This window comes from Danio aesculapii, chromosome 3 (assembly GCF_903798145.1).
Source record: "Danio aesculapii chromosome 3, fDanAes4.1, whole genome shotgun sequence".
In the NCBI taxonomy this organism is placed as follows: Eukaryota; Metazoa; Chordata; class Actinopteri; order Cypriniformes; family Danionidae; genus Danio; species Danio aesculapii.
Genome location: NC_079437.1, coordinates 28546427 through 28572138, shown reverse-complemented (window position 1 = coordinate 28572138; position 25712 = coordinate 28546427). Strand labels below are relative to the sequence as shown.

The window sequence follows — 25712 nt, the reverse complement described above, 5'->3', positions numbered from 1 at the left end:
AGAAAAAGCTAAACTAAAAAAGTTTAACATTATTTACACGGAAAAAACAAAGAAAGTTTGGGAACAAAGTGTTTTGGTTTTAAGTATGCCGTTAAAAATAACACTTGCTGTATTTTTGAAAGCACTTTTATTCAAGTTCTGTATAACACTGTTGTTATCATGTTTGAGTCTGACATCTTTTCCATCCCGAATAACAAAACAACACACTTTGTGATAGACCTGTTTTGACAAATTGTTCGAACTGGTAAAACATCTAATTCAATACAAAACGGTATAGTAAGAAAACCTTGCTAACTGTAAGAGCTCCTGTGTTAGTGTGTCCTTTTGAAAACCTAATATAAAATGCTTATATAATGATCAAGGTGACGGCAAGTGTCCCAGCAAACACCGAACACTGCCCAACGTACTCACTAGGCCATAATAACAATTTCTCTGTGGGTTACAAAACCAAACCAACAAAGAATGTTTCGAGAATGTTCTGGCCAACTTTTCCACTACCTGTAAACCGGGGACATTGTGTATAGATGTACTGTATAATTCAGTAATCTGTATCTGGGAGAGTTTGACTAAAAGGGAATGGTATAATTCTTTCTTCGTACCTTATTTTTAAAATAAAAAATGGTTATATTTATGAAAAAGAGAAGCATGAAAGACTTTGATGAGAAATGTCTTTTTCTCAGTTGTCTTTAACAGTTCTGCAGCAGTCTATATGATTTGAAATTAATCGACCAGTCCATACACTGTACATGTATTTGACTCTTGGTATGGTGATTTCCAAACCTTTGAGTATTAGATCTGTTCTGTGTAATTGGCAGGGAAAAGACCATTCCTGCCCCGCAATCGACCTTTCCACCATGACTGCATCCGAACGGTCCAGTACTTCAATGATGTCACCACTATTGAAACCCATTCATCGTCTTCCTCTGCTGTAAAGTCATATATTGCTCTCACCTGTATGGTTGATCTCTGACACACACACACACACACCACACCACACACACACACACACACACACACGCACACGCGCACACACACACACACACACACACACACAACACAACAAACAAACAGTGTCAGTACCATAAAAGGTACCAATATACTTCTGAACTTTGTTCTTCAATAGTTTTTTTTTTGTGTCTCAGCTTATTTTCTGCTACAAGAATATATTTAAACACTGAAATTATAGCACACATGACCTTTACAAAAAAAGTTTACACAACATGTCATAGTTTTATCAAACTGTCTGGCATCATACCGGAGCAGGTGCAGTTTCAGAGGTTCGTCGAGGGGCCGGGCTGTTCTTCCCTTGGTGACCCAGAGTGTTAGATTTCTCTTCAACACTTCCTCTCTTACCCTGAGAAAAGAGCAGAACTTTATACATTAGAAAACTCTTTTTTATGGTTAAATATGCAGAATAATTTAAATAATACACAGAAAAATCCTTTGAGGAAAATTTACTCAGTTTAGCTAGTATTTGGTCCCTCTCTAAATTCAGTTAAAGTTAAGCTGCGGTCACACTAGAGTTTGTGCGTGCGAAATTCTGTTGTACGGCCCTGCGAAAAGGGGCAGGATTAAACAAGATGATAAGACATTTTAAAAAGTGGTCCATGTTTTAAATTTCTGTCCAGAGAGGTCATGTTTTGATCTTCGATTGGTCTCACGCAATCATGTGATGCGATTTCGCAGGTCAGAGTTCACCAAGCTTGAACTTTCCAACGCAGTGAACTGTGAAACGAGCTTGTGTTTCCGGTCTGACACATTCACGTGCGTATGAATGGAAGTCTATGGGGAGAAAAGTGCAGCGTGACTGCAGCTTTAGATGAAATCAGCTTAAATATAATACATTGAATCTCTCAAAATCTCAGCAGAGGATCATTAAGCAACTCCACAAACAGCAGTTTTACTTTTTACCAACCTGTTTGCCCTTATTTAAAGAGGGACCAAAACTCTCTGAACTGAGAAAATTTTACCCAGAGGATTTGCGGTGTATATTTATCTTAATGTCACACTCACGCAGACACACACAATTAAGCTTAAATGTTTTAATGAACAGTTGGTTTACTGAATGGAGAGAGGCTTCTGTAATTCAGTGTGAATGGAAACATATTAATAATTCAACAAGCATTTTCAGTTTTAAATGCAAGGCAAGATGGGGCTGAATTTCCCTGCTGACACATGTCTACCTTTTGGTTATGAGTTGGATCTGTTGTGCTGCGGTGTTGTGATGAGGTTTGTGGACTGCCATAGACCACCACCTGGGGGAGGCCGAACATCTGGCTGACTCTTTATCTAAAACGAGGACAATTTATTGATTTTAATCAATTCAAAGTGAAAAATATCCATCATAGCATTACCATTCTCTTACATCAGCTATTCATTGAAAAGCAAAAGATAAATCAGCAGATTCATCAGCGCAAAGACGGAAAACTATTTAATTATTAAGCTTGAGTTCACTGAGTTTGTGCATGAAGTTCTGCATAAACAACAACCTAGAATATTAACAGCAAACCTGCTGTGTTATTGGTTTAAAATCGAGAGATTATTTACAGGCGGAGGTGCTCTTGGCTCATCTCCACTTCCATCCCTAAGAAAGATCTCCTTCTGCTGGGATATGGAGGTGGTCTTGTAGAAGTCCACAAGCTTGTTTAGAGAGGTAAACTTCTCTGTCCACAAATAATAGTGGCCCGATTTGTCCTTCATGACTTTAAAATGCTGCACATCATAGTCGTGTCTATGACAGAGAGGGGAAAAACCAAAACACGAAGTGAGATATAAATAAGTGAATGTGAGAGATTTATTTATGTATTTATTTGACACATTTATTTCAGGGTGCTTTTGGTCATATGATGGCCTAACATAAAAATAAATTGACTTATAACAACAGGGTGGCTGCTGCAGGATGTTTTAAAAGCAGCCGATTCTAATGTTATTACTCGATTGAAGTGTTGCATGTTCTCCCCGTGTTCACGTGAAATTCCTTCTGGGTGCTCTGGTTTCCCCCACAAGTCCAAAGTCATGTGGTACAGGTGAATTGGGTATGCTAAAATTGACCGCAGTGTATGAGTGTTTGTGTGAATGAGTGTGTATGGATGTTTCCCAGTGATGGATTGCAGCTGGAAGGGCATCTGCTGCGTAAAACATATGCTGGAATAATTGGCGGTTCATTCCGCTGTGGCGACCCCAGATTAATAAAGGGACTAAGCCGAAAAAAAATGAATGATTGATAATGTCTACCTTTACCCCAACCCTAAACTGTCACAGTAATGTAAAAACAGATCTGGATCTGGAGTCTTCCCTATCAGTATAGCTGATTAACCATGTGGATGTATGATAACAGCCTTCTGAGCTACCAGTAGGCGCAGAAGGCCCTAATGGCCCATATCTGACACTGATACCACCCATTTAATACAAGTGATAACATTTGAAGCGGGTGCAAAAACAGTGTTCACAATTTAATGCTTGAAAAATAATAAGAATAGATTCAAATTTGATCAGTTTTACATAATTTCGTTCGCATTTCAAAAACATTTCCTTGTGCTTTCATATTGAGCTACCAAAAGAGAACGAGAATAGTGTTAAATGCAGTTATATAAACATTAATTTAGTGAGATACATCCCTGCAGGTACAGGTCATCAACATGACGTACCCCATTGTTGTGGGGACTATTGGATTTTGTTTAAAAATGAAAATAGGGTTGACATCAGAACCCAACATCAGGTCGATGTCAATGTCCAACGTCCACATAAAATCAACCCTAAAAATCAACCAAATATCAACATCTAATGTACACCTTGAGGTTGTGTGGACGTTACCACTATGACATCTATCAGACGTTGAATTTTGGTCACTTTCCAACACAACCTAAAATCAACCAAATATCAACGTAGCATCTCCAAGAAATCATCATTTTGTTGATGGATGAATCAGTTTTTGATCATTTAATGAGACAAACAAAGTTTTCTAGAGCTTTACATATGATGGATAATTGATTAAGAAATAATTTTGATTGTTACAAAGAACTCAATAAAGCAATAATATACTTAAAAAAATTTAAGATATGTTCTGCCTACTTTTGCTTTATTGTCATTCAATTCAAGTTAACTTGTATAGTGCTTTTCGCAATAAAAAAAGTGCATGTTATTACATTGCATTGTTATTCAGAGCAGCAAACAGTTAATGTGTTGTGTACATGGCGGACAGTACAGAATGATTATTTTTATTGGATGTGTATTTTTTTTAAATTCAGATTCCTTCATTTCATGTTCAGTTCAGTCCAGAATTTTCATTTCATTCTGGTAATATTTAATTTGAAATGTTTTTGACTCCTAAAAATTGAATTTTTCTTATTCCAGTTAAGCCTCGGGCTACCAAATCAATTCTGGAAAACTGTTACCGATATGAAAGTTCACTGTAAAGTGTAATAAACAAATGTGTATTTTCCATCGCAGGCTAAGCCTTAAATATCATATGGTGGTATTAAAACAGGCTTTCATTCATCTTGTTTACATGTAGACAATTAAAAAGTAGCAATTCAGCCAAAGCCTTTATCCAAAGCAGGTTATTCAAGTTTAATCACGAGTCCTGATGTATTGAATTCCAGCAGGTTTGAATAAACCAGTTAACTAAACCTGCATGACCCCCTCTCTGCACTAGAGGGAACCCTCTCTCATTCTCTCTCTCTCTCTCTCTCTCTCTCTCTCTCAGTCTTACAGTGTGACCTACTGTATCGCTGATTTATGAGAGGACGGCTAAAACAAATGGACTGTCTGACCGCTGTAATAAGATGGATGTTATTGATGCATTATTGATGGGGTTTTTCCACAGGCTAGATTCAGTCTGTGTGTGTGGGTGTGGGCAGAGGCTCTCATGTGTGAAAGTTTTTCAGTCTCGTGGTCTTAGTGGCAAGAAGACTGACATTAATATTTGTGGGGTTATGGCTTTATAGCAATGAGTGGCCTTCACGAGCTAGCTGAAATATTAGTATTAGGCTAACAAGTCACTTTATATAATTCTTTTTATTTTGATGTAATATTATTATAATAGGTGCTTAAGGAAAAGACGAACAGACTCCAGACTTCTGTGCCTCCCCCCGGTCATAAACAATATCACAATATCATTTTTAAAGGGGTATTTGAAAATTAATTTCTTGTTTTTTCATCTGTTTATTAAATTTTACAGATATAAGAAAGTAATTTTGCAGAGAAATTTAAACAAATATTATTCCCACCCCTACCATAAACAAGATGAAATTACATTTACCAAAGAGAGAAAATAAAATAAAAAATAATAATATAAATAATAAAAACAAATTTAAATAAATTCTAAAATTCTAAATTTATAAATGTTAAAAAAATCTAATAAATAAAAAATAAAAAACCTGTTCAGAATACACATGTACTTTGATAACCCAATATTACAAACATTAATCAGGTATTTATACAATGTACTTAAGTAATTTTTGTTTTGCAAATCGACAAAACTAAAGTTTAAACAATATGATGGTGATCTTACTAAGCATGCGTAACTTTGCAATTAAAAGACCCTAAGATTTAGATTGACAGCTTGTAGAGATACTGACATGCTCAGAAAAGAACATTCTAAATGGGGTCCCATGTTTCAGAAAAAGCCTTAGTATTGCCGTTTATTGTAAACCTAATTTTTTTCCAAACGGATGAAGCTCATTGCATCTTTCAACCAGATGTCAAAACTTGGGGGACATTTTTTCCATAATAAAAGAACACACCGTCTTGCTAACAGTGTCAAAAATACAAGGATGTTTGCAGTACAACTCGATAACCCTGCTATGTTCTGAGAAAGTCCAAAAAGTTCAATAAGAGGACACGGTTCAATGTGCATCTTCGTCACAGAAGAGAAACACTTGAAAATTGATAACCAAAAAGAAGTGATTGATGGACTAAGCCAAAGCATATGTATTAAGTCAAATCTAATCTCTTCATCCTCTAATTGTTCTACGTATATACCTGTTTGAGTTTCTTTTTTCTTTTGAACACAAAAGAAGATATTTTGGAGAATGTTGGAAACTGATAGTAACAAAATAGATGCAGTGCTCAGCATAAATACTGTAGGTACATCCCATTTTGAACAAAACAGAATTATTAAACAGAAATATTTATTAAAATAATATTTTAGTCACCGAATATCTTTATAAATGGAAAGATAATACATTTCAATTAATGCAAAATATTTCAAACAATACAAACTACAAAATTTCAACAAAATTTTTAGTTTCTCTTGATTTTTGCTCTTTTTTTAAATTTGTATTTAATATTTTTCTAACATAAATTTGGGCTATCAGTTTAGACCGATATCATAAGTTATTTTTATCTAATGTATACGCACACATATAATATTATAAAGCATTCTATAGAAAATATTAATTTAAATGATTGGATTTGTGAGGGGATTCCTAGTACTGAGTTGCGGCTGGAAAGGCATTCGCTCTGTAAAACATATGCTGGAATAGTTGGCGGTTCATTACTCTGTGGCGATCTCTGATAAATAAGGGACTAAGCCGAAGGAAAATGAATGAATGCATGAATGAACATATGAATGATTGTGAGGGATGTACTCATATACTGTATGCTGAGAACTGTATATATATTATTCAATGGCTCTGGATTCCATCATCCTTTGTGTTCAATAAAAAAACAGAAACTCATAAAGATTTGAAAACTCAAGGGTGAATAAATGTGAATTTTCTTCTTCATCTCTTTAAATTCACATTGAACTATGAAGTAATTTTGTGACCCTAATAATAATTCTGAGTCACCTGACAGAGATGGAGAAATCTCCAGGAGAACTCTGGCTTCCCCGGATCAGGAAAGCGCCCACCTCTCGGGACATGAGCGTCTCCTCGGCTGATCCGCGACTGGCGTTCTCTTTAAACCAGCTGCAAAACAACACATTACATTGTTCATTATGATCTATTTACAGATCCCACTATATTAACTACTGCACGTTCAAAGATTATTTGCATGTGGTTTGCAAAGATTATTATAATAGTATTGTAGCTTACCCCGGTGTCTGCCTGTCAACATAGTTTTTCGGAACATAACCTTCGTGGCCATGTAACTCTGCTTTGAACCAATCATCCTGAGACCCCAGAATCTGTCAAATTTGATCAAATGAATGGAAGCACACTTTTCTCACAAACAGAAAATAATGCTTTTAAAAAAATTAAGATTAGGATTATGAAATAAAATCAAAATTTTGTCATTATTAAGTCATAATTAAAAGATTTAAAAACATTATTAATATAATAATAATAATAATATCAGTTGAAGTCAGAATTATTAGCCCCCCCCTGAACAATTTTTTTCGAAATAACTCATTTCTAAAAATGGATTTATTTTATCTTTGCCACAATGACAGTAAATAATAATAGACTAGATATTTCTCAACACACTTTTATACAGCTTAAAGTGACATTTAAAGGCTTCACTGGGTTAATTAAGTTAACTAGGCAGGTTAGGGTAATTAGGCAATTTATTGTGTAATGATGGTTTGTTCTGTAGACTATAGAAAAAAATTATCTTAATGGGGCTAAAAATTTGACCTTAAAATGTTTTTTAAAAAATTTTAAACTGCTTTTATCCTAGCTGAAATAAAACAAATAAGACTTTCTACAGAAGAAAAAATAATGTGAAAAAATATTGACATACTGTGAAAATTTCATTGCACTGTTAAATAATTTGGGAAATATTTGAAAAAGAAAAACAAATCATAACAAAGACAATAAAAGTTTAAATTACTATATTAAACATTTGAAGTCAGAATAAAGTGTCATATTTAAGTCATAAAGCCACAGTCATTTTTGTGTCCTGACTTTTATCACCAATTATGACTTTTGTCATACTGTAGTCCATGTAACTGTACAAATGTGACCAGGCAGTTAAGTCAAAACACCTAATATAGCATAAAGAAGATGGTTGTTATCTAATAATTTTAATTCATAACTGTGACGCATGACTTTGTACCCTATAACATGCATTATTATGACTTTTCATGTCATAAGCAATCATTCACATGTCAAAGATAAGCTTCCATACAAATGTGGCATAACTGAACAGATTTAGAGATTTATTATTTAAAAGTGCAGTAGGTGGTCTGCCAAAATGCTAATCGTTAGCATAATAGCTTTGATAAAACAGTCCCTCCCCGACCGTTCAAGCCACGCCTTCTAAAATCACAAACGCACACCTTAAAGTCCCCAAGAAATCAAATATGATTTTGAAATGATTTTGTCAGCTCACATTGCTAGTTTTGTTGTGAACAATTCATCTGTGCATGTCATTAAGAAAAAATAATAGTTTGTTCTTCTAATCTTTAATTAAAATCCGAAAATGCACTTCCTTTTTGATTTCAGTTTTTTTCTCAGAGTACATGATTTTGAGATAATGGGCATGGCTAACATGCTTAACCAAGCTGGTTCAACTGTAAGTTTTGACAACAAACAGAAATGGTGGGCAGGGGGTGTCTGTTAGGTTGAAATAACTCTTTTAAAACCCCTTTCCTAATCTTTCTTAATGAAATGACTAAAAAATACACAAGACATGTCACTTGTATCTTTTTGAATGGGGAAAAGTGTAACGGTCAATGTGATGAATAAAGCCCTGCCTACTAGTACAGGAGCCAATCATTGATCACTATATGGCAAATAAAGCCCGCCTTCTAGTACAGGAGCCAATCATTGATTGCTATAGGCTGACAATACTCCGGAGGAGGGTCTCAGAGCAGACGTGAGTTTCTGCAGATTTTGTGTGATTTAGATGTTTAGAAATTAAACTAAAGACACAGCTGTTATTTAATTTTACTGGTGATCCCTAATATGAAATTTATAGGCAAGCAGTTTTGGAACGTTTGATTGTTTCCCCATTCAGACAGAATGCCCGAGCATACTGCCGGTGAGGTGTTTCAAGGATGGCCGCCTAGTGAAAAGTCTTGCCTTAAAGGGACTTTGGCCAAAGAGTATAGAATCACCAAGGCAACACTCTAGTGCGATTTGGGAAACAGCCACCAGATGCAGCTAGTTGCAGCCATTTTGGAATGAAAACTCCAATATAACAACAGCAAATCCTAAGTCTGTAAAATAAACTATTAAAAACTGCTGATGATTGTGATAGTAAGTGTTGTATTGTCGTCTTTCAGGTTGTATCTCAGCTTTAATGGGCTTTTTACATAAATAAATCAAAATCAAAGCAGCTGCTTGCCATCTCAACAGCAATAAGATCCGATGGACGGGCCGATCGCTTTCCACTCCAGAATGGCGGAATCACAAGGCAACATGTTGCTGGGCGCTGCTGTTGCAATGGAACGCTCTATTGAGTGTCGCCTCTTGGTCATTCTAAGCTCTTTGCTTTGGCTTTGCGTGAACTAAAATAGTTTTAAAACATAACATTACCAGTCTAAAAGAAACACTTAAGCTATGGGTGTCATCCTTCCTCCAGCGTGCAAAAGTGACTCCAATAATGATTCGGATTTTAAAAAGTTTTGAATTAGCATTTGTTTTTACCGTTGACAGACAATTTGGGCTACTTATCAGAATTATGGAAATTGTCAGCCTGACAAATTGTAATTGGATGAACTTTTTTTAGTCTTATGCCTTACCCAGAATATAAAAATATTTATACACATTAGATTATTTAATTGATCATTACTATTGTAATATGAAGAGACCAGGAGCGTTGCTAGACATAAAGCTGTACTGGGGCACGTACCCCCCCCCCCCTCATATATATATATATATATATATATATATATATATATATATATATATATATATATATATATATATATATATATATATATATAATATATTATATATATATATTATATATACACACATATACACATATATATATTATATTATATTTACTATAAATAAAAGTATTCTTCTTATTATACAATTATTCTTCTAAATAATCTTAAATGTAAAAAAAACAATGTTAAGACAACTGGAGTGATATGCTAAGATCATTTAAGAAATTACTTTTACATAAATATTAATTTCATTTGAATGAAATTCTATAGACAATTCAATAAAATACAAAAAAAAATGTGTTATAGAATTATCTGTTGTAGACTTGACACATGGCAGATAATTAGGTTTATTAAGTCTTACCTCCCTGACTCGTCATCCCTCCTTTTTGCTTCATACAAAAAAATCTATCAGGACGCATGCTTAGTAAGATCACCGTCATATTGTTTAAACTTTAGTTTTGTCGATTTGCAAAACAAAAAAGGCTGTTACGCTGGTTTTACAATGCATGAGCAGCGCGTAACAAGCAGGTAGGCTGCTTTTTTGGCGTGCATGTTGACTACCGGGACTCGCACTGGCAGAAGAGCAGCACGTGTTCTCTGCGCACATGTGGAGATGTGTCAGTTTGCTTTTTGATTACATTGCTTTCACCATCATTGGTTCGGTTGCACACAGAGAATAACTATCTTTATTTCGGAATTACCACTCTTAATAAATACACTTGCATATGAAGTAAATCATATCTCAATGCATTTACTGGGGCACTGGAGATTTTTACTGGGACACGTGCCCCAGTGAATTGGGTCTAGCGACGCCCCTAAAAGAGACTTTCAACCAGCACAACAAAAATGTTTCTGAAGACAATCACCTGCTGCACCTTTATTATGTATAATGAATAGATTGTTTTCTGTACTGTAGTTACTGTACAGTAACTATGCCCATAATGCATTGCCACTGGTTTAGCAAAACTGAGCACCACTTAAAAATGGTTTCAACTTTAGTCCCACTGGCATACCAACATTTACTAGACAGGTCACATGACATCTGTCTGGTCAGCTCCAACTTATACCTGTACATATGTGTTTAAAAGTCTCTAAAATATTTATGAAGAGATCTAGAGTGCCTCGTCCTTTTTTACTCCTTGAGCATCCTAAGATAAATATTTAAGCAAGTCATCCTTTTCCATTATGTACAAAAGCAATAACCTCAAACAAAAATGTTTTCGCAGTACATTTCTTTCCTGTGGTGGTCAATGCAACGGCTGCCTCTAACAATAAAGCCTTGATTTGACGACCTTACAACTGAAGTAAAAGCTTTTTGGTTTGTGCATTTAGGTCATCAGTCACTGACCTTCAGAGTGTCTCCTTTCCTGAAGCTGAGCTCGTCTTCTGCCGTGCCATTGAAGTCATACTTTCCTCTAGCCTCCATTGTGAAAAACAGAGAGGCTGAGCAGAGGACAGGGTCTGCAATTAAGAGATTGAGAGAGGCTGCATGTTAGAAAAACCATGATGTCACTAGAAGCAGAAAATGAACAGAAATGTGTTAACCTCAGGCTTGTGAGAGGGAAGACAGGTCAAACGACGCTGATGTTCTTGCTAAGCAAATGTGTGCAGCTGTGGTTAGCAAGCTAGTCACAATTGTACGCAATGCAAATGTGCTCAAAGCTGAGCATGTTGGCTATTAAAAGGATCCTCTGTGTTTATTCTGTTTTAAGATTTGGTTAAATACTGAAGTTTTTAATGGGGTCAAGATTAAATTAGGCATAAAATCAGTGGTGGAAAGAATAGAGAAAAATCTAGCTCAAGTAAGGGCAGCAAATAACGTAGTAAAAGTATCATATAATTCATACTACTGTTACAAATACTACTCAAAATATTAATACAAATATGCCTTTCTAGCACTCAAGTATATATTGTGAAAATGATTGCATCCTAAACAAATGTAGCTTACATCAGTGCCATTTTCTTTTAAGGGTGTTAAGTTAAATTATTTGCCAATCATGGACTATAGATTTAAAATGTGCACTGTAAACCCTAATGCTGTCTTTACTTAAACAATTAAGTAAAGTTGACTGAACGTAACTTAAAATTTAGCATTTTGGTCCTATCACTTAAAAATATGAGTTAATTTAACTTATGTACCATGAAAATGCATAAACTTAAGATTTCAAGTGTAGTGAGCTCAAAATCATAATTAATCCTCTGAAAAAAATAGGTCATTTTCACAAATGTAGTCTAGACTGAAAAATTCGAATATGTGCAACCTTTTAAGTGCAAGATCTTTTTATAAATCAGAAAACAAATGGCTTCAGGTATAATTATTCATCATAATGTGAATAAATGGCTACTTTTTGTCTAAAATTTATTTAGATATTTTTTCATAGTATATTATTACACACACTGAAAACCCTAATAAGTTGACTGAACTAAATTAATTGAGTAAACTCGTTGCCTCAATTTAATTAAGTAATGGATTCTCCCAAAACTTGCATATTTAAGTTTATTTAACCCGGTTTTGTAGACTATACTTTTTTAGTAATAAGTTTGGTGAACTGAACAATTTAAGTATAATCTACTTAAGTACTAAGTTTTGTGAACTGAACAATTTAAGTATAGTCTACAAATCGCCAAGTTAAATAAACTTAAATATGCAAGTTTTGGGAGACTCCATTACTCAATTAAATTGAGGCAACGAGTTTACTCAACTAATTTAGTTTAGTCAACTTATTAGGGTTTTCAGTGTGGGATTAATTTAATGTGAGAACACATTATATTAATATATGCATCTATAATAAGCTGACAGTAAGCTGACTGGTGCATTTACATTCGGAGCTAAATATGTGTAACCTACTGTATAAGGCAAAATCTAGCGGTGACCAATTGTTAACGCTTGTGTTATGCAATTTGAACTCCGACTAACAATCTACTGTACAAGTGTCCAGCAGTTCCTGGTTCAAAACAAGCTTGTGCAACATGGATAGAACACATACAATTTGTGCATTTATCTGAAAACGTAACATTCTGTAGTGCATTGAGTTATTGTTTAAGACCTTTTGTTGATTATTGTCATCATCCAGTAGGCTCATCTGTGATATGCATACTAAACACTCTCTCTGCCATTGCATGTAATGATTTTGCATCTTCTCCGACACTTATTACTTCTGAACTCTACATGCGTGCTGCATTTATAAAGCATCTAGGTCTTGAGGTCAGTGTTTCTGTTATGCGGTTTTTCTATGCACATCACAGATTATAATATTTAGCTAGATATTGTCGACGAGACAAAATAAACTAATTAAATAATGTCAGCAGGTAGAAGGAAAAAAAGAGCAGTAAAAGTAATGATACAGCACTACAAATGTACGCAAGGGAAGGTAAATGAACACATTTTTAAAGGGGTGGTCCACTATGATATCATATTTTAAACTTTAGTTGATGTGTAATGTAGCTAAATGAAAATAAACAACATCTCTGAATATAATACGCTCAAAGTTCAATGCAAAGGGAGATGTTAGGCGTGGCTACAGAAGAGCTGTAATGTTATAGCAGAGAACGCTAAACTGCTGCCCAAATGCTGCTATTTCCACAGAGCTTGTTCTGTTTCTGTATTTGGGCTTCCAAGGAAATGACAGAAGTGCTTACAGAAGAGAGAAGTGCTCACAATTTAATGTAAATTATGTTACATTCATTTATTCATTTTCTTTTCGGCTTAGTCCCTTTAATAATCAGGTGTCGCCACAGTGGAATGAACCGCCAACTTATCCAGCATATGTTTTACACAGCTGATGCCCTTCCAGCTGCAACCCATCACTGGGAAGCATCTATGCACATTCATTCACACACATAAACTATGGCCAACTTTAGCTTACCCAATTCACCTGTACATGTCTTTGGACTTGTTGGGGAAACCGGAGCACTCGGAGGAAACCCACACAAATATGAGGAGAACATGCAAACTCCACACAGAAATGCCAACTGACCCAGCCAAGGCTTGAACCAGCAACCTACTTGTTGTGAGACAAAAGCGCTACCCACTGCGCCACCGCGTCACCTGATTATGTTCCAGAGAATTATACAAAATATATAGCTCTAGCATTTGACAAAGGACAGCTTCCAGAATCTCTCTCAGTTCAGTGCTGGATTCGGCTAAAAACTCCTCAAAGAAGGAGCCGCTTCAACCAGAATAGACGAAGCTGTGGATTGTGAGCCACAACCTGTAAGTTTATTTATTTGTTAAAATTGATCTATTACATGCATAGATTCTAGCATTAATGGTACGTTGTAGCAAGAACGTAATCAAGGATGTTAACAACGGGAAATGCTGTTTGGCTTTAATAATTTAGCTACAAACTTTAATAATTTAGCTACAAATGAATATTTATCAGTCAAACCGCTGTAAACAGCCACAGTCTTCAGCAGCGCTGCAGTGTCTCTATATGCAGCTGCTTCCCCTGCGTTCTACATCTCAACAAATTCGCAAAAGATATGTGAACGTTTCATATTACTTACACATGCTTATAATTCGAATATATAAGAAAGACACATGTCAGATTTTATTTTAGAGAGCAGGCGTGAGGTTCAGCTGTGTCCTTTTAATTTTCTGTCTAATTCAGGCTCGCACTGACACTGCTACACTGACCGACAGTGTATTTACACAACGGCGAAATGCATGACAGTAGAGGCATGACGCTTCCTGGTGACATGGAGCGGATCCGCAAATCACAGCACATTATGTTAGCTGACCAATCAGAGCCTTTGAGCGTGGGCTTTCGAAGGAACTAGGAAATATGACAGTCATTTTTATCTTAGCTGAGTAGCTGTATATAATTAAAGATATGTGAAAAAATAAGGTGATTTTTTTACAAATGAAGCACAAACACACATTGCTTTGCATCTTATAAACATAACCAAGTCCAAGACCACCCGTACTCAGAAAATCTACTCAGTAAAAGTAATTTGAGTATTTGTGATTTGTTACGTTACACTACAGCATAACATACACAGTCAAGCCCGAAATGATTCATACCCCTGGCAAATTCAGATTTAAAGTTATGTTCATTCAGCAAGCAAGTATTTTTTTTGACCGGAAATGACACAGACTTCTCCCAAAACATCATAAGATGATTTACAAGAGGCATCATTGTATTTACGTTTACATTACATTATATTTTCTTTTTCTTTTTTTACATTTTAATGGAAACTTTATCAGAATTTGCAAGGGCATGAATAATTTCAGGCTTGACTGTATATTGTTTCAACTCATAATTATGAATCAAAAGGACAAGTCTTACTATAAAACACTGCTTGTGATCAGAGGATGTCGAGACACTTGTTTAACTGGTTTCAAGAGGCCATCACAGCAGCACCTGGAGAACATATGGATATAGGTATTATTATACATAAAAAATTGTTAGAAATTTCAATACATATGGTAAAACATGTGGTATCTCATAGATGTGGTTTAAAAATCTAAACTATTATATTACTGTAGTTGTAAACAAATTACTTGAAAAACAAAGTGATAACCTCCTTAATAAGACCCTCGTAAACAAAACTGCCATTCATATTTACAATGGGTTCATAGGGAATTTAATTAAATAACAGAATGTTTTTAACAAAGTTTTTTGATCCTCTTTTTAACCAGATTGGTTGAGCAGTTTCAAATGTCTTCTCTGTTCTCTTCTGAATTGGGCTTTTCAGAGTGAAGAGAAGAGGAAAGGAAAGGATGCTGGTATGAGGATCATTTCCATCAGGATCAGGAGGAAGGAGAGCGGCACAAACAGAAGAGGAGGAAACGCAGATTCAATTATATTTAATTACTACAGTATGATGCGTGTCCTTGCCCAAGATGGTGATGGTGGTAGAAGACAAGCACGTGAGTGAGAAAGAAAAGTGGTTTTGGCTTACAGGAAAAGAGGAACTTTGTAGAATACACTTGAACGATTTGCAATATACTGTTCTGGGCTAAAGGGTTTAAGGCAAACTTATGCTATATTTAAAAGTCATCTTATTTGCTGTAACTATGAGTTGTATGAATGACAGTTGTGATGCTCTTGCTGTATGATCCTTGTAGTCTTTAAAGCCCATAGTCATTGATTATACAGTGGAGTTTTAATGCTTTTTATTTAAGAAAGGGCCCTGAATTGTTAACACATAAGAATTATACAATTTTTAAATGTATTACTAACATTTTGTTTACTCTTTGTATTCTTATTTTATAACAGTAAAATTACAAAGCTACCATTTAATTGTTTGTTTACCATAGAACTTCTATTCTGGTGATGAACTTCAGGGAAACTCAATTCAATTCATATTTAGTTATATGGCGCTTTTACAATGTAGATTGTGTCAAATGCTTCCTATATATTGAGTGTGGAGAACAGATTTATGAATAATTTGTGTAAGATGGTTGGTACATTTTCAAAAGTGACAAAAATGTACTCAATCAGAGAACGTGCTCCCCTGAAGGAATAGACAGAAACGAAAATGGCTCTAGCTTACATTTCTGTCAAGGAAGTGGTCTCATTATTTTGAACACATTGAAGTAGAGGAAAAGGGGCAATGCTTTACACCTTTTTTATTAATCGATACATATGGCATGTATACAGAAGCTCTAGGGTCAGGAAGCTCTCAAAAGATAACATTACCCTAATTTTGTGTGTGTGTGTGTGTGTGTGTGTGCGTGCGTGTGTGTGTGTGTGTGTGCATGTGTGTTTAAATGAAGGTATTCGCAATAAAGCGCGTTGTTAATTGCAGAGCTCGTCTTTTTAAAACAGAAGGAAATAACCCTATAAGTTTTGAAAGAGATCAAGCCTTAGCAAAGGAAGAAAAAGTAACACAAAAGTAACTCAAAAGTAACGTAGCGCATTACTTACAATAAAAGTAACCAAGTAAAGCAAGTAGTTACTTTTTTGAGGAGTAACTCAATAAGCTTATAAGTGAATAAGGATCATACAAGTAACTCAAGCTAATGCATTACTGTCAAAAGTAACCTTCCTCAACACGGATCATGTAATGTAATGTGTATTTACACAGCACATTTATTGTGTATTGTATGACCATACACACAATGCACTTCACATTCATTTGGGGTCCTCTCCACACCACCACCAGTGTGCAGCATCCACAGGACAAGGACGCCAATGCACTCATCACACACCAGCTATATGTGGATTGGAGAGACAGTGATACAGCCAATTTGGAGGATGGGGATGATTGGGAGGGTCGATGGAGGGAATTTGGCCAGGACACCAAGATTACACCCCTTCTTTTAATGAGAAATGACATGGGATTTTAATGACCAAAGAGTCAGGACCTCAGTTTAAAAAAGATGGTCATGAGCTGCTCACATAAAGTCATTGGAAAGCTTTGTATAGATCGCATAATTATATAATCAAAAGTTAACAATGTTTTTGTGTTATAAGACTAAAACTAAAGAAGAAGAAAATGTTAACAGCCAACTGGTAAATAATGTAACTATATTTCTATATAAACTATATAATACTATATAATGCTTTTCAAATACTTCAACATTTTTAATGAAATTATGTTTGTCTAACTTAAAAAAGATCAGTCCAAAACTTTTACTTATAAGCTTCTGTGTACAACGGTTGATTGCTCATCCAAAATTTCAAGAGTTATCATATCATAGTCATACTCTATTGTAATTTTTGTAAAGCCATTTTTTCAGTTCCATTTCTTAGTTCTCAACCAAGATTGCAGCTACCACCAGCGGGCCTTAAATGGAAGTTCCAAGGGGACTGCAGGAGGTACAGGATAGACAATTTCTCCAGATTTATTGATTAATTTGATGTTTGTGTTAAACTTAGATTTTACTAGTTCAATGCTATTTGAATAATGCTGTAGTTAAAGTTGACTAGTTTAACACTTTTAAAAATAAAGGTTTATTTACAGCATTGCTGTTCCATGAATAACTTCTAACATTCATCCCACAAATATGTTCAGATTAGATTATTTTTACACCAGATACATTTTATAATTTTATTATCTCTCCTCTTGTTAAAATCGTTCCTCTATGGCAACACTGAAAAAACCTTACAAGGTCAAAAAATGTAAATCTTGAAATGTTTGCATGACCTTCCTTTATTAGGGAATTTATAAGTTCTTGAAACTTCTGAAATTCACTAAATCAATGATGGTTGGTTTATATAATTACTAATGTTTTGTTAAAACAAATAAAGTTTGAGAACAAGCAACTTTGTAATAATTACAGCTTACAGTAAATACTGGTAATATTTCAGGCTTTATGGGGGAACAAGGATATTTGGACAACTTATGTCCTTCAAGTCAAAAAAAAGTTTCATTTTCACTTCCCCATTGTTAAGAAACACACATTTCACGACTCAGTCACTGAAAAGTTAATGTGGACAGGAACATGTCCATGCATGAATCTCTGCAGCATCACATTATACATGCAGCCGTTTTATTATAAAAAATCAATAAGGACAAACAGACTGCTCAAAATATTTCTTAAGAACCGCTAAAGATAAAATTATCACTTTTGCAGCTACAGTACCATTGTGTCCCATCCTTTATAAACTTTATTCTTGTAACTGCATATATTATTGCATGTAAAATTGTTATCGTTTCATAATAGACAAGACAAATGTGAACCTGGGCCAGAAAACCAGTCATAAATATATTTTTACTGAGATTTATCTATCATCTGAACAAAGTAGCTTTCCATCAGTGCATGATTTTTTTATGATAGGGTAATATCTGGCTGAGAGACACTTCTGAGGGTTAAAATAAAAATGTAAATAAGGAGAAAATCGCCTCTGAAGTTGTGAGAATTAAGTTCCTAGCAGTGAATATTGCCAAGCAAAATGTAAGTTTTGATATCTTTACAGTAGAAATGTATAGGATGTTTTCATGGAACAGAATTTTTACTTGATGTTCTAATGTTTTTTGGCATAAAAGTACATTTTTTTTGACTTATGCAGTGTATTTTGGGCTATTCCTACAAACATAACTGTATAATTTAGTTTATTTTAGATTTGGTGAAAAAACACACACAAAATGACGTATTTTCAATATAAAAAGTAGTAGTGGATCGGATTTTACCTTTTATCACAGTCTTAGATGTGAACAATTAGTAACACCATTGGCTTTGATGCATTGTTAGATTTTTTCTCCCTAATTTACTGTTGGTGGTTGTTTTTGCCCCATTGACTTCCATTATAACCACCTTTGATGGTGCATAAATACACTTTGTCTTTGTTTTTGTTTACTCCATGTAGTTCTGAGAGCTGAGATGCATATTTTGATTTTCTCATAAACATCAAACTAAGTGCGCAAAGGTCACTTTTACACACTCACAGACACACACTTTAATTTGTTGTTAAACTCCATATAAAATCCAGTTTAATTTAGTGGATGTTTTCATCCCTAACATAACAAAAGGCTAGTAAATATACCCAGAGTGTATTGTTAAGTTTTTTTAATCAAAGCATTTTCTCAAAATATGTGTCAAAATAAGATTTGTCACCAAAATCATTCTGCTAGCTGAAACACAGAAAAAGTTATGGCCAAATTAAGACACAATCACCCCAGAGTGGATGAAAACATCCCCAACAGTACATAAGGGTTAAGACTATTTTTGTGGTTAACAGTGTTTTAGTTCTATACAACTGTATAGGAATAAAGTACTTGATGTTAAAATCAATTACATGTACATCATGCCTCCTGGATTAATAATAAAATCTCCAATCATGAGCAGAAAAAACTGTCAATATTTAATTCTATCAGTCAATCTCAATTGCTATTTGTGGCAGTTTACTGTACATGCTATTTTAGGCCATCCATGCACTGGTATGCAGTGTCCTACTCTTCTGACTTAGCTTTTGGTGTCATCTATTTCAATTTGTCACCTCTAGATTACACTGAGCGGCATCTGAGACACAGATCTGAAGTCATCCTTTCCTCCCTCTCCCCCCTCTGGCCTTATGAAAAAAGAAAATGTTTCTCAGATGAGCAGCGATTTGATCTGTCAGTCATGCTAATGTGCTCTGTCACTTCCACAGTGCTCAGTTATCTCTCCCTAAATTGAGCTCCCCCTGCTGTACCCCACACTGAGACAGCGAGAAACACAAAGACACATGTTCAAAAAGCAACACATTCCCATTAAAATGAGTGCTAAGTGTGAAATCCATTATAATTAGCAACCCAATTTATTCCCTGACTGCAAACACTACAGAAACACTATCTGTTCACTGTTCGGTGACACACAATTAGCCAAGTTTATGCGGAGGAAAGCTGTCTTGTTTTGGTTTTGTGTATTAATCTGACCTAATTTGACTATGGAAAAAAATCAGAGTGATTGCATTTAATGAATGCGTCAGAATGCCTTCTTTGCAGAAATACTCAATAAAGTTGATCAAAAGTCTGTCCCAAAAAAGTCAATTCAAAACCTACTTTAAATATATTTTAAGAAAAACTACAAGGTAAAATAAATAGAATGCTAGAGACTTGCTAGATCCCAGCAAACAATTTTGTGTTTAATAGATGTCTAATAGACATCTAAATGTTGACAGCTTGGCTAAAACAAGGCGTAACTTGGGCTGTCAGTAAAAATCGAATAGATGTCTAAGAATAGCCCAAAACTAGACTAGACAGATTAGACAGACTTTATATGTGTAGTCATTCATTTCTGATTATTTGACAACTAGTCTAGTTGTGGCCTATTCTAAGATGTCTATTAGATTTTCACTGACAGCCCAAATTTAGCCTTGTTTCAGCCAAGGCGACAATGTTTAGACGACTATTAGACATCTATTAGACATCTTTTAAAAATAAAAAATGCTTGCTGGGTATTTGCCTGATGTCAGTAAAGCCATATTTGATCCTTGAACTAATGTGCGTGTTTTAGCCAAGACGACTATGTTTAGACGTCTATTAGACATCTTTTAAAAATGCTTGCTGGGATGTTATTATTCCGAAAAGTATATTAGCAAAAAAAAAAAAAAAGACTCTTTCTACTGATGGTCAAATGTTCTTGCTTCATTGATTAACAGTATGCAAAACATAGTCTTGCATCAAATCTAATCATACTGGAGAGCTTGAACATACACTCAAAAAACTAACTGTAAAAAAAATGCAGCTGGGGTGCCAGAAAAATTAAACTTAAGAACATTTCTGTAATTTAACGTCTGTTATTTTATGGTCAATGTATGTAATTTAACGACTGTTTTATCGGCACCCCTGCTGCCAGAAAAAAAAAGTAAAATAACAGATTTTTTTTACAGTGTACTTAGTAAAAATGAGTCAAAACAACACAATACTAAAGTTTTTTGGGGACAACTTAAATGTTTTATGTTCAATCAACTTAAGTTTGTTAAAATGATCAAGTTAACTTAATTGATTTGTATTGGGGCAACATTAAGGAATTTTGTGAAACCCAGACGTTTTTACAGTGTAGAGTTTATTTAGTTTAAGCTTCTGTTGTTAAAATAAATACAACATTTTGTAATTAAATGTCATTAATAATATAACAAATAAATAAATAATAGTATTTATTCTCTACTACTTCACTTTATCTGTACTCTGCACTGTAAAAAATATCTGTTAATTACCAGTTTCTGTATTTTCCGTTTATTTACGGTTGTGAATTGCATTATGGGATCTTGATCTCCGCTCTATCGACTTTTGATGTTGAAAATTCAACTTAGTTTAACAAAGTGACTTTTATTGACATTTTAATAGTTTGAGACAAGATTTTGTTTAAGAAGTAATATATATAGAACTAAGTTTGTAAAATAACAGAAAAGGCCCTGGCAGTTTATTACAACATAATATACAACACCAACTCAGACAATATATCACTTAAAATTATAAAAAATATTTATAAAAGTCACCTTTTCCAACTTTTCAAGGTTAAAAGTTGTTGGCAGATAGACCAAGGTCCCATAGTGCAATTCAAAAGCATAAATAAGTGGAGAAAAAAAAAAAAAAACATGAATCATAAAATATGGAAAAACTATCAATTTACAGTGTGTACTTTCTATAATCTATACATTTACTGTACAAATATGCGCTCTCTATTATACACTATACTCTGTCAAACCCATATATAATATCATGGCTGAAATAATATGAAAATATGAATTATTAAAAATGCAAATGAAATGATTGCATTTGTTATCATTTCTAAGAAGTGAATGTCCTTGAAATGCAGGCCTTTGGGTTCATGCAAATATTAGCAAATCGATTCAGGCATTACAAGGAAGACAGAAAAGCCATTTTACACAAAGCTGATTTGACTGCTGTGACAGAGGGAAGCTGTTTCTTGAATAAACACTGAGCTTTAGTCTCATTCCCTCGATAGATAGTCTCTTTGTGTTACTGTATGTGCAGAGGCTCAGTGCTTTTGCAAATGTAAGCTTTGGGAAGGATTGCTTTGACTAACAACTGAACATTTAAGCAAAGCACATTTAAATGTAGCAATTTGCACTGTGCTTTGAGATTTAATACTGATATTTTAATGACATTACGATTATAACTTTGAATTGTTAGAAATGGGGAAACTGGAAACTGAAGTGGGAAAGGGCATCTGTCGTATGCTAAACATCCAATATCAGACCATCCTTTACTTTAAAAAATGCTGGGTTCCACCACACAATCCCTTTATGTCATCACAAAGCAAATTGATTAAGCTAACTCAATGGTTTTTACAACTTTAAGTTGAAACATAAAACAATTAAGTTGTTTTAGCTCATTTTAAATAAGTAGTTTGAAGAAGCAACATAAAATATTCTTGAGTGTTGTTTTGGATATAGTAACCTATATATCTATGTACCAATCTACAGTATCTATCTATCTATCTATCTATCTATCTATCTATCTATCTATCTATCTAGCTAACTAAACAGACAGACAGACAGACAGATAGATAGATAGATAGATAGATAGATAGATAGATAGATAGATAGATAGATAGATAGATAGATAGATAGATAGATAGATAGATAGATAGATAGATAGATAGATAGATTGCATTCACCCACTTTAATATTAATATAAAAAAATACATGGTTGAGTTGTATTACAGTATTATGTTAAATCAAATTAACCTTGTAATTTTAACTTAAATTACCTTAAATTGAGTTAAAACAGCTTATTTATCCATATAAAGCTGAAAGATGATTAAGCTAGTCTATCAATTTATTATTAAAATTAAAACATGTTTTCATAATAGATCATATAGGCTTTTTGTGTGTGTGTGTGTGTGTGTGTGTGTGTGTGTGTGTGTATACTGTTCAATATTCCCAAAGTATGCCTAAAAAAGTCATAAAAACTAGGAACTACAGATAACTGAAGATTATGTAGAAAGAAAAAAATCTATTTAGTAATTTGTATAAAATATAAGCAGTTTTTCTTTCACCATCCATTAATTAACGTTTAACACTAATGTGTAGGCTGATGTTTATTTGATACCTAAAGTACCCTACGCAAATCGCAAAGTTCACACATTAAATCACAAATTCTCACATTAAATCAGGAGTTTTCAAACCAGCTGGAAACATGAATTGATTATGGCTGAAGAGCTGAAGCGGACGATGATTGAACGAGCCCCCGAGTGTTACTGCGCGCATACGCGATGTGAACCAACTGTTAAACAACTTCACACATCTATTTCTGGACTCAGCAGTGTTCAGTCTTTTAAACAAACTATGAGGGAAAAAATCTAATTACTTTACCTGTTACCGCTGTTTCACTGTCCAGCAACGAAGATTAGAAACCTCTTGCAGATAACCTGCCACCTCCTTGGTGTCTCAGTCACCCTCTATTCTTCTACCGCTACCTGCATGCGCGTGCCCGTGTCTAGCTGCTATGCATGGCACACACCAACAGACACAAGAGGAGGGAAAATGAGCATAACTTTGACTCCGCCCTGAAGTAGGCTAAAGAAGGAGTCAGCAGAGCACACTTGTGTCTGTGTCAGTTTTTGAAATATTCATTGTTAAGTGGGGTTATTCAATTTTTATTATTATTTTAATATTGCAGCATTATTTCGTTCTGCACAACACAAACCGTTTTGGTGCCCCGATGTTTTAAACATTTAATTACGTTTTAATTATATGTAAATATATAAATTAACAACTAATTAACTATTGTCTATATATATATATATATATATATATATATATATATATATATATATATATATATATGTGTGTGTGTGTTGTGTGGTGTGTGTGTGTGGTGTGTGTGTGTATATATATATATATATATATATATATATATATATATATATATATATATATATATATTATATATATATATATATACACACACACACACACACACACACACACACACACATATATATATATATAAATTTATAATAGTCCAACATGCAATACGCCATTTTTCTTAAGTTTTAAAGTAACCCAGTCTAACAACCCAGTTTGTGTCTGCTTCTAACTTTTTCACGCAGATGAAACGGCCATTTTTTTTTTTTTTTTTTTTTTTTTTTTTTTGCAGTTCTGTAGCAAAGCATGCAGCAGGAAGCATGAAAAGAACTTTCTGGTAGCAAGTGGTTTCTCTCTCTCTCTCTCCCTCTCTCTCTCTCTTTTAAGCACACTTAGCAGGAATACATGCCTGTATTTGCATTTAACAACCCCCTCAAAATATAAGTACATGAAATCTGAAGAATCTGCTCATGGTTCAAGTTCAATTTTGTCAAAGCTTTAAGACAGCATGTGTTCATGGTATTTTTTGAGCAGGATCGAGACCCCCTGATCAAACCTTTTTGTTGCACCTGCAGTAATCAGCCCAACACCTCAAGCCACATACAACGTTTCTACATCACAAAACAGTTTCACCATGTCTTCATGTTGTTTTTTTTTAATAAAAATTCTAAAACCACAGAGAGAACTAAGAGGGAATTCATTTTTTTAATTAATAAAACCTCTTGCTCTTTAAAAATCACACATTGTCACTACCTGACAAATTTCTTGTTGCCTATCTAAGTTTTAGGAATGCTGCTTATGCTTATTTTACCAAATTAAAATATGATCATGCCTTGATTTTTAATTAATTAGGACAGTAAGGTCTGACTTTGCTAGCGGTTATCAAGATTCTTTGGATTCATCTACAATGCCTCCTCTTTCATCTTACCCCAGACATGCTCAATAATGCTCATGTCTGGTGACTGAGCTGGCCAATCCTGAAGCTCCTTGACCTTCTTTGCTTTTAGGAACTTTGATGTGGAGGCTGAAGTATGAGAAGGAGTGCATCCTGCTGAAGAATTTGCCCTTTCCTGGTATTTGTAATGTAACTAGCAGCACAAATGTCCTGATAACTCAGGCTGTTGATGTTCCCATCTCTTTTGCAGATCACTTGCATGCCCCCTTACTGAATGTAAGCCTAATCCATGATTTTTCCCTCACCAAACTTGACTAATTTCTGTAAGAATCTTGGGTCCATGTGGGCTCCAATATGGCTTCTGCAGTAAAAATCAGTCCAAGGCACTCGCAAAATGTGAAAATAATATATAAAAGCCTTTATTCACAAGGCTAATCTTTTAAAAAACCTAAGTGTTTCAGCAGAGAGCTGCCTTCATCAGGTCGTTACCCTGATGAAGGCAGCTCTCTGCTAAAATGCATAGGTTTTTTACAGGATTAGCCATGACTTTTTGTGTCATGTCTTAAGCTTATTTGGTACCTGTTGATGTTACTACTGTATATGTACTGGATGTTTTGTGTTGCATTGTGTCATGAATCAGGACTCATAACTGCGAAACAAATCTAGCTTTGGTACTAAAAAAATTTACCTAATTTTATTTACAAATACACTGTAACATAGACCCTCTGTAACAATGTGACCCCCCATATCAGACCCCTCTGGGGAAAAAAATCTGCTGTTTTATATCCAAGTGCATTTTAGATGTGGTAACTCTTTTCTAAGTCCCCTT

General features: G+C 34.5%; 1 protein-coding gene across 1 annotated transcript; it reads right to left on the bottom strand.

Moving 5' to 3' along the window:
- Positions 1–110: 110 nt before the first annotated feature.
- Positions 111–23629, bottom strand: grap2a (GRB2 related adaptor protein 2a). Its single transcript, XM_056451142.1, is given in 12 exon segments — positions 111–858; positions 860–909; positions 912–966; positions 1256–1354; positions 2184–2246; positions 2248–2289; positions 2548–2731; positions 6792–6911; positions 7038–7129; positions 11130–11242; positions 15070–15144; positions 23494–23629. Coding segments are annotated over 10 exon segments (852 nt in total). The 5' UTR covers positions 11208–11242; positions 15070–15144; positions 23494–23629; the 3' UTR covers positions 111–789.
- Positions 23630–25712: the final 2083 nt, after the last annotated feature.